The sequence below is a fragment of the Palaemon carinicauda genome, chromosome 29 (genome assembly GCF_036898095.1).
Source record: "Palaemon carinicauda isolate YSFRI2023 chromosome 29, ASM3689809v2, whole genome shotgun sequence".
Taxonomy (NCBI): domain Eukaryota; kingdom Metazoa; phylum Arthropoda; class Malacostraca; order Decapoda; family Palaemonidae; genus Palaemon; species Palaemon carinicauda.
In genome coordinates, this window is record NC_090753.1 from 97,308,427 (window position 1) to 97,319,596 (window position 11,170).

Here is an 11,170-nt window from a genome sequence, read left to right on the forward strand (position 1 = left end):
ATTCTTAAAATCTATACTATCACATAGAGAGAGAGAGAGAGAGAGAGAGAGAGAGAGAGAGAGAGTATTAATGGATGGTACAAGTATATATTTTCAGAACAGTTAGATTACTCTCGTCTCTTCGTTTCTCTCTCTCTCTCTCTCTCCTCTCTCTCTCTCTCTCTCTCTCACATGAGGAAGGAAGAAGTCTATCGTCCGCTTACGTCAGTCTCATAATCTGGGACCCTGGCTTATTAACTTGGATTTTTTGAAGTGAGGCTTTCAATCCCTTGTTCGCTCGTCGTACACAGAGGTCGCTAAGAGAGATAGCGAAAAACAGCTTCTCTCTTCTAAACAATATCGAACTTGGAAAATGATAATAAAGAGGAAAAATTGACACAGAGTGAGGAATATTTATGGATTGTGACTAAAACTCTCGATCAGTTATTATTATTATTATTATTATTATTATTATTATTATTATTATTATTATTATTATTATTATTGTTTTTGGTGATATTGTTGTTATTCTTATTATTATTATTTGTTATTATTATTATTATTATTATTATTATTATTATTATTTTTGTTGTTGCTGTTGTTGTTATTATTATTATTAGTTATTATTATTATTATTATTATTATTATTATTATTAATATTATCATTATTTTTTTTATTGTTGTTGTTGTTATTATTATTTTTATCCTTAATTTTATTATTGTTATTATTACTAGTATTATTATTATTATTGTTATTTTCATCATTTTTATCATTAATTTCATTATTGTTATTGTTATCATTATTTATTATTTAATTTTATTATATTATTATTATTATTATTATTATTATTATTATTATTATTATCATTATTGTCACTGTTTTTACTATTATTATTATCATTATTATTATCATTATTATTATCATTATTATTACTGTTTTTACTATTATTATTATTATTATTATTATTATTATTATTATTATTATCATTATTATTACTCTTTTTACAATTATCATTATTATTATTATTATTATTATTATTATTATTATTATTGTTATTATTATCATTATTCGCTAAGCTACAACCCTAGTTGGAAAAGCAGGATGCTATAAGCCCAATGGCTCCACCAGGGAAAAATAGCCTAGAGAGGAAAGCAAACAAGGAAAATTAAAATGTTTTAAGAACAGTAACAACATTAAAATAAATATTTCCTATATAAACTATAAAAACTTCAACAAAACGTTATCTGTTCAATTGTAGTCTGTATTATATTTTGATCCCCTAAGGTAATTGTCCTCGGACATATGAGATTAACACAATGTTAAGCTGACTATATGCTACAGACAGACGTCTCTGTTGCCCGGGAACTATGCTTGACCTTTGACCTTATCATCATCATCATCATCATCATCATCATCATCATCATCATCTCCTCCTACTGCTATTGACGTAAAGGTGTTCTGTTAGATTTCGCCAGTCGTCTCTATCTTGAGCTTTTAATTCAATATTTCTCCATTCATCATCTCCGACTTCGCGCTTCATAGTCCTCTGCCATGTAGGTCTGGGTACATTTTGATAAAAGTGCAAAACGTTTTGACACTTTTTGAATATTTGATTATTAAATGAATGTGAATTATTTAATATTTTTACGACAATAGTAATACTTATAATAAAGTTGATGTTATCATTATCACTCTCCAGAACGTACACCTCTTTCATTGGTGAAGATTTTTTTATTTACAATACTTTAACAACAATATCGATGATAATAACAATAACAATAATAACATTAAAATGATAACATTATACAGTATATGATATTGATTATAATTATTATTATTATTATTAGTAGTAGTAGTAGTAGTAGTAGTAGTATTATCATCATCATCATTTCCCATCTTTGAATTTAGGCGTTCTCTCTCTCTCTCTCTCTCTCTCTCTCTCTCTCTCTCTCTCGTGGTCTCCAAGCAACGAGCATCTTAATGTTCTTGGAGGACCAATAAGAAAATCTCATTTCGCCTTAGAAATTCGGCTGAGTATTTATGAGAGGGGAATAATAATATTAACAATGATATTATTAATAGTAATAATACCTGAAGTGATATTGTTATAAAGAACGTCATTACTACTGTTAATACTGTTGCTTTTTATATCTTTATTTCTTTATCTTTATCTTTATCTTGTTTTACCCAACTTCTCTCTTCACATTCCTGATGCTGTAATGAAATTGCTTATCTTAATTTTCCAGAATTATAATTGCATTTTGAAACTCGAAGTCAATGACCTTCAAATTATAAATTCATAAATTCATGTTAGCAAGAGAGAAAAGAGCTATGAGACACCTTTTACTATTCTGTTTCCATATTAACTTTCATCACTGGGCTATTTTTCCTGTTGGAACCCTGGGGCTTATAGCATCCTGCTTTACTAACTATGGGAGGGAAACTTATTATTATTATTATTATTATTATTATTATTATTATTAGACGGTGGGTGCTGAAAGCTGGCTTCCATTTGTTACAGACTGGCATGGAACAATAATAATAATAATAATAATAATAATAATAATAATAATAATAATAATAATAATAATAATAATAATAATAATAATAATAACAACAACAACAAAAGCAATTCAACAATAACAACAAAAACAACTCAACAACAACAACAACAACAATAATAATAATAATAATAATAATAATAATAATAATAATGCTCCTAAAATATCATGATGGTAAATTATAAATTTGTCAAGTGACTAAATGATAATTATGAGTTTTACATCTGTTTCTTTCCCACAGGTGTTGTTCCTTCACCATCTCCTTCGTTCGAGCTCTTTGCCAACAAGGTTAACGACTATCTAGAGAAGCCGCCCTTCAACCACCCCAACGCCCTCACAAGGATAGGAGGAAGGAAGAACGTGAGTCCTAGGAGAAGGATACTCCAAAATCAAACCTTTTGTTCTTTAGTTTTGGGTCGTGCCACAGCCTCTGTGCCATGGTTTTCCAATGTCTTGGGGGTAGAGTTCTCTTGCTTGAGGGGTTTTGAAGTTTTTTATTAGTTTATACAGTATTTGGAGATCTAATTTCATGTTGTTGATATTCTTGAAATATTTTATTTTGATTATTTATTACTGGTCGTTTATTCATTTACTTGTTTCCTTTCCTCACTGGGCTATTTTTCCCTGTTGGGCCCCTGGGCTTATAGCATCCTGCTTTTCCGACTAGTGTTATAGCTTACCTTGTAATAATAGTAATGATAATAATAATAATAATAATGATAATAAATTTATTACTTATCTTGTAGTTTATTTATTTACTTGTTTCCTTTTCTCCCTGGGCTATTTTCCCTATAGGGACCCCTGGGCTTATAGCATCCTGCTTTTCCAATTAGGGTTATAGCGTAGCAAGTAATAATAATAATAATAATAAATAATAATAATAATAATAATCTATTATTCATCTTGTAGTTTGTTTATTTTCTTGTTTCCTTTCCTCACTTGGCTATTTTTCCCTGTTGGAGCCCTTAGGTTTATAGCATCATGCTTTTCCAACTAGAGCTTTAGGTTATTTGGTAATGAAAAATAATAATAGGAACGTAATCAGAATACAAATATGTAATTTCTTTTATAATACAAGGCTTAATCACAAAAAGCTGTTTTCGAATGTACACCAGAACAACTTTTGAGCATCGCATTTATCATAAGAGAAAAAACTTGATCTCAAATTTCTTGCGATATGTTGTGAGATGTTTTATTTTCTCTTACCAGCAAATAGTGATCTATAGTGGTCGAAATGGACGTCTACTAAAGGGTCATACATGCTTGACTTAACCTATGGAAATTTCCAGTCATTTCATGAAATTGTATATATATCTTATATGTAATGCGTTTATGATAATTCCAGAGCTTGCAAGTAGCCTACACCGATTGTATTACCCTTTATGGAGATGAAAAAAGTATAAAAATTAGGAATACGAAGATGATGGGAACATAGGCCATCATAATATTGAAAGTAAAATCGTGACAATTTTGTGATATATCCATTAAATAAATTCTTTTGAAAGTAAATTCATGACAATGTTTTATATATTCATTAACTTTTTTTTTAAAGAAATTCATCTCTAGTTAGAGATCTGGATGCCATAATTTCTTATAAAGGAAGTAATACTGAGTAAATTTGTTCAGAATTGGGCTCTAACGCTATTGCGCTAAACTACATAGCTTCGCTTTTAGTGATAATTATCAGCTTCATCTTACATACGAACGAACAATCCAGTTTCCTTTTCCATTTAAAGGATGGAATAAACCTGACGCTTCTGTTCAACTGCAGGATAAAGGCCTCAGATATATTATTCATGTGTGAGGTTTGGCCCATTTTCTTCACCACGGTTGGCCACTGCGGATTAGTGATAATGTGAGACTTTAGTCGGATCTCTCACAGATAATCAACTTTGTGTGGGTATCCCTGACTAGTACAGCTTTGGTGATCATAGCGACACACAAACCCTTTCACCACGTTAAGGTATCCTCACTTAGATATAAAAGGGATTCTGCTCAAACTCACACAAAATACGGTTATTATTTTATTATTCTATTTAGTGTATATATATATATATATATATATATGCACACATTTATGCATTTATATATATAATGTATATATATATATATATATGCACACATTTATGAATTTATATATATATACTGTATATATATATGTGTGTGTGTATATACACGCGTACATATAACTATAAATATGTATATGTATATTTACACTATATATACATATATACAGTATACATTATATTAATCTCTCTCTCTCTCTCTCTCTCTCTCTCTCTCTCTCTCTCTCTCTCAACATTTCATTCAGTAACTATGTTTCGATCTTTTTCTTGCATATTCACGTCCCCTCTTCTATTTTCATCTTCCTTTTTCTTGTCCTTATTGCTCTCTCTCTCTCTCTCTCTCTCTCTCTCTCTCTCTCTCTCTCTTAGTTTTTATAGCGCTCCCTACTGTTCCCAGTAGGGGAAGTAATAAAAATAAGAATATTTGCTTCGCTGGATTAAACGTTCATAAGAAATAACGTTGGTCAAGTACATCAAAAACGTTTCCAAAATCAGGCGCTTCCCTTGATATTGAAATATCAGGTTTTTTAGAATTCTCTGAGAGAGAGAGAGAGAGAGAGAGAGAGAGAGAGAGAGAGAGAGTTATTATTATTAATATTATTATTATTCTTACTTGCTAAGCTATAACCCTAGTTTGAAAAGCAGGATGCTGTAAGCCGAGGGGCTCCGAGAGTGAAAATAGCCTAGTGAGGAAATGAAACGGAAAAATTAGATATTTTAAGAAGAGTAACATTAAAATATACATTTCCTTTATAAACCATAAAAACTTTAACAAAATAAGAGGAAGAGAAATAAGATAGAATAGTGTGCCCGAGTGTACCCTCAAGCAAGAGAACTCTAACCCAAAACAGTGGAAGTATATATATTCCCAAGGTTATATTCGATATTTTATGCCATTTGTTGTCGATGTTTACATCTACCAGTCACCTTTGTTATTAACAAATAGCCACTTGTTACAAACTCATTAATGAGCTATGATAGTGGAGATGGAATGATTTCAAATCTAAGTACAGATTCCTCAATTCGACAGGTATATATACATTGGATTTAGAATTAACTTATATCTCTCTTGATGGCTTGTTGGTAGAGTCTATTGCTGGCATTGTTTCGACTCAGAGGCATAGGTTCCAGTCCTTGCCCAGCTAGAAGCATTTGATTTAAAAGAATTGCTAGTGAATATATATATATATATATATATATATTTATATATATATATATTATATATATACATATATGTGTATATATGTATATATACATATAAATATATATATATATATATATATATGTATATATATACATATATATATATATATATATGTATATATATATATATATATATATATCTATATCTATATATATATATGTATATATATATGTATATATATATATATATATATACATATATATACACACATATTCCCAAGGTTGAATTTGATATTATACACAGTACATATACTCTTATATGTATATGGATTCATGTGTGTACATAATGGTTTTATCCTCAAATCATACATAAGAATTTGTACTCTCAAATAAGCGATAGTGGACTCATTAATATAGAATTCATAATAACCTGGGTATAATTTGTTATCAAGTTATCAAAACTGGACGTCCGAAACATCTAAAACAATCGCTACATGTCGTGCAGCCAACAAATAGTGTAGAGATGAGAATAGCTATTAATAATTTGAAATGATGGGAGATATATATTCTAGACCTTTCAAACTAAGACTATAGAATAAGCTCCCACTAGACATCCGAGAGACTGAAGAGTTGAAGTCTTTCAAGAAGAAACAGAAGACTTTCGTGTTTTCCGAGTGTTTCGATAATGTGGATTTCAGAATTAACACTCATTATGCTGTTTTAAACGTAAAATTATTTAGAATATATACGATAAACTGATCCTGTAAGTCCTGAAGCGTACAGGGTTCCTCTGCGTGATAGGACCAGGAAAGCAGCCCTTCAAGTGAAGGAAATTATATTTGATAAGTGTTCTTATCGTGAGCAAGATTTGATATTTTTCAGAGAGCACTATGGTGAAGTTGACGCCATCCGGACTATTATTATTATTATTATTATTATTATTATTATTATTATTATTATTAATTGCTATGCTACAACCCTTGTTATAAAAGCAGAATGCTATAAGCTCAGGGGCTCCAACAGGGAAATTAGCCCAGTAAGGAAAGGAAGCAAGGAAAAATAAATATTTTAAGAATAATATTAGAATAAATAAATATGATAAGTAGATCTTATGATGTTTGATAATCCTGTTAAAAAAGCAATTATTTGGCAAAAAGTTCTTCAACATTATCCGTTTCATATTTATTTACAGATTGCGTATCAGGAGTGCATCAAAACACTCCACCTTCATACACAGGGCTTCTTTCAACTGTATCTTGGTTTATACACTTTTGTTTCCTGTTTTTTTAGACCCATTCGTTCTGTTATCTTATTTTGTCCATCTATTAATCTCAGAAAGCTTATTTAATGTTTATTGCTTTGTTTTAGCCATACTAATCTATCTATCTATCTATCTATATATATATATATATATATATACTGTATATAGATAGATAGATAGATAGATAGATAGATAGATAAATACAGTATATATATATATATATATATATTGGTATGCGTACGTTTTGGTATCTGTTTCTGTCTGTGTGTAAAAGTGAGGCTGAAAAAAATTACTACTCAACAGTAATTGGAATGCAAGTAATATTGATGATATTAATTTCACAACGAATACGACGGAAGAGTCAGATGCGATTTGGCTGGGTCTTCATGTTTTCAATTCCGTCCCCATATCGTATCTTTTTGTGAATCAAATTATTGGGGTCACAGAGAGAGAGAGAGAGAGAGAGAGAGAGAGAGAGAGATCAACAAGGTAGCTATTATATTAGTTGTGTTACTCAGACGACTATAAACGTAGTTTTGGCAGAGATATTTTCCTCTGATAGCCCGATAGAATTTATATATTTCCTGCTTATTGTTTTTACATTTGAGAGAGAGAGAGAGAGAGAGAGAGAGAGAGAGAGAGAGGGAAAATCCAGTAGTATTGACAGCTGCCATGGCCAATTATACCGGAATCTGGAATAGGAGTCAGTGAATGGTGCACGCTTATTATCTACAGTGAGAAGGGGTCGCGATCTCTATAGAGGAATCCGAGGATTGTGGGTAATAGGAGCGAGAAGGGGGGGGGGGGGGGGGGGCGCTCCCAGTGGGGTAGGGGCTCAGTTCACTTTGTCTGGAATAGGGGGAGGCCGAGGGATTGTCTGGCAGTGGGTGGATACACGAGGCTTTGTTATACAAACGTTAGTTTTCCTGTAACTATCTTTTTTATTATTTATTTATATTCTTTGGTTTTTGTATTGGTATGGAAGCCTTTTTAATATTGTGTACCCTACTCTTACGGTATTGAGTTCTGTGATGCACCTTTGAAGAGAAAGACGTATGGTTTATATATATATATATATATATATATACATACATATACATATATATATATATATATATATATAGCAGAATTTCGTCCTCTTTAACGAAGATTGTTCCAAATAATAGTCGCATTCTTCCTTTAACTGGTGTGTTGTGCAGTAAACTCTTCCATAACATCAGCTTCTTCATACACCTACACAAAAGACACATCTTCGGAGAAAGGATCCCTTGACATATACAGTATATATTAGCATAATGTGTAAGATTATATATGCGTACATTTAGTATCTGTATTTCAGAGAGAATAAATCCGCATACGAGTGTGGAGTCTTTTAATCTGGTATTTATCCTTATTATTCTTATCTAGACTCGCTACCGCTGTTAAAACTTACTTATTTATCCCTCTACAGATACGTGCTGAAGCTGCGTACCTGTACGACGCAGTGCACGTGTACGCGCGTGCGCTGAACGAAACCCTAAAGTCAGGAGGCAACCCGCATAACGGACGGGCCTTGATCGCCTCGATTCTAGGAACCACTTACAAAAGTGCCATGGGGTAAGTACAGTTTACTGTATATAGAATTCCCTGTATCTATAGAAGTAATATTTCTTGTGGTGGTCTATTGGAAACGTCCCAGGGCACCAGCCACCCATTGAGATACTACCGCTAGAGAGTTATCAGGTCTTTTGACTGGCCAGCCAGTACTACATTGGATCCTTCTCTATGGTTACGGTAACCTTTCCATTTGCCTACACATACACCAAATAGTCTGGCCTATTCTTGACAGATTCTCGTCCGTCCTCATACACCTGACAACACTGAGATTCCCAAAACAATTCTTCTTCTCTTAGTAGGTTAACTATTGTACTGTAATTGTTCAGTGGCTACTTTCCTCTTGGTAATGATAGAAGAGACTCTTTAGCTATGGTAAGCAGCTCTTCTAGGAGAAGGACACTCCAAAATCAAACCATTGTTCTCTAGTCTTGTGTAGGGCCATAGCCTCTGTACCATGGTCTTCCACTGTCTTTAGTTAGAGTTCTCTTACTTGAGGGTACACTCGGCATGCTGTTCTGTCTTGTTTCTTTTCCTCTTGTTTTATTAAAGTTTTTTATAGATTATATAGGATATTTATTTTAATGTTGTTACTCTTCTTAAAATTTTTATATTTCCTTGTTTCCTTTCCTCACTGGGCTATTTTCCCTATTGGAGCCCCTCGGCTTATAGCATCCTGCTTTTCCAACGAGGGTTGTAGCTTAGCAAGTAATAATAATAATAATAATAATAAGCAGATATTCTAGGAGGAGGACACTCCAAAATCAAACCATTGTTCTCTAGTCTTGGATAGTGCGATAGCCTCTGTACCATGGTCTTTTACTTGCTTGAGGGTACAATCGGGCACACTATTCTATCTTATTTATCTGCCTCTTGTTTTATTAAAGGTTTATAGGTTATATATATTGAAGATATTTGTTTTAATTTTATTGTTCTTAAAATATTTTATATTTTCCTTGTTTCCTTTCCTCGCTGGGCTATTTTCCCTGTTGGAGCCCCTGAGGTTATACCATCCTGCTTTTCCAACTACAGTTGTAGCTTAGCGTAATAATAATAATAATAATAATAATAATAATAAATATTTGTCATGTCAGGTGTATGAGGAAAGAGAAGAATGTGTTAAGAATAGGCCAGACTATTCTGCATATATGTAGGTGAAGGATAAATTAGCCGTAACCAGAGAGGAATCTACTGTAGTACTAACTGGCAAGTCAAAGGACCGAATAACTCTCTAGCAAGATTATTCTGTGTATGTGTAGGTAATGGAAAAATTTGCCATAACTATAGAGAGGAGTCACTCTAGTACTAACTGGCAAGTCAAAGAACCCAATAACTCTCTAGCGGCAGTATCTCAATGGGTGTCTGGTGCCCATGAATAATTAATGGGAGGTGGCCTGATTAACATAATGATCGATCCTGGGATTGTAAGTCCCTCTAATGGAACTTGTAGCGTTCCTGAAATCCCGATCTAAAATCCACATACTGTATTATATATTCATTAGAGGCGAGAGAGTTTTAGGGAGGAGGCTGGTAGACGAAAATCCTTCCTATTACTTTAATATTTATTATTATTATTATTGTTATTATTATTATTATCAATTGCTAAGCTACAATGCTAGTTGGAAAAGCAGGATGCTTGTAAGCTTAGGGGCTCCAACAGGGGAAAATACTCCAATAAGGAAAGGAAACAGGGATTAATAAGCTATTTTAAGAATAGTAACAACATTAAGATAAATATCTTCAATATGAATATAAAAGCTTTAACAAAACTAGAGGAAGAAAAATAAGATAGAATAGTGTGCCCGAGTGTACCTTCAAGAAAGAGAACTCTAACCAAAGACAGTGAAAGGCCATGGTACAGAGGCTATGGCACTACCCAAGACTAGAGAACAATTGTTTGATTTTGGAGTGTCCTCCTAGAAGAGCTGCTTACCATAGCTAGAGAGTCTCTACTACCCTCACCAAGAGGAAAGTAGCTACTAAACAATTACAGTGCATTAGTTAACCCCTTTGGTGAAGAAGAATTGTTTGGTAATCTCAGTGTTGTCAGATGTATGAGGACAGAGGAGAATCTGTAAACAATAGGCTAGACTATTTGGTGTATGTGTAGGCAAAGGGAAAATGAACCGTAACCAGGGAGAAGGATCCAATATAGTACTGTCAAAGGCCCCCATAACTCTCTAGCGGCATGATTTCAACGGGTGGTTGGGGCCCTGGCCAACCTACTACCTCGGATTCAATGATTGGATTCAATCCCATTTTTAACTCTGTTGAAGAATGAGAGAGAGAGAGAGAGAGAGAGAGAGAGAGAGAGAGAGAGAGTTCACTCCTCTTAATCTGTAAAAGGAATTAATCTTGGTTTGCCTATCTGTTCCCATTCACTGGCCAAAATCAATTGAATCCTCTGAAAGGTCTTCGGATGTTCATCTTGCCATGGATAAGGTTTCTTATACAAATAAGGAATGGAATGAGGGAGACCAAGACCTCGTTTTATGGAATTGGATGCTGGGTGGTGAGGGTATAAACTACCATTGAGAAACAACCCAATTTTCTCACTTAATTGTTT

The 11,170-nt window shown here is 32.8% G+C and overlaps 1 protein-coding gene across 1 annotated transcript in view; it reads left to right on the forward strand.

Moving 5' to 3' along the window:
• The window catches only part of LOC137622741 (guanylate cyclase 32E-like), a 380,169-nt gene that overhangs the window by 272,718 nt on the left and 96,281 nt on the right, over nt 1–11,170 (forward strand). The window contains exons 9-10 of the mRNA XM_068353334.1: nt 2,783–2,901; nt 8,462–8,607. Of these exons, the coding sequence (XP_068209435.1) occupies nt 2,783–2,901; nt 8,462–8,607 (265 nt within the window). The remainder of the gene's footprint in view (nt 1–2,782; nt 2,902–8,461; nt 8,608–11,170) is intronic.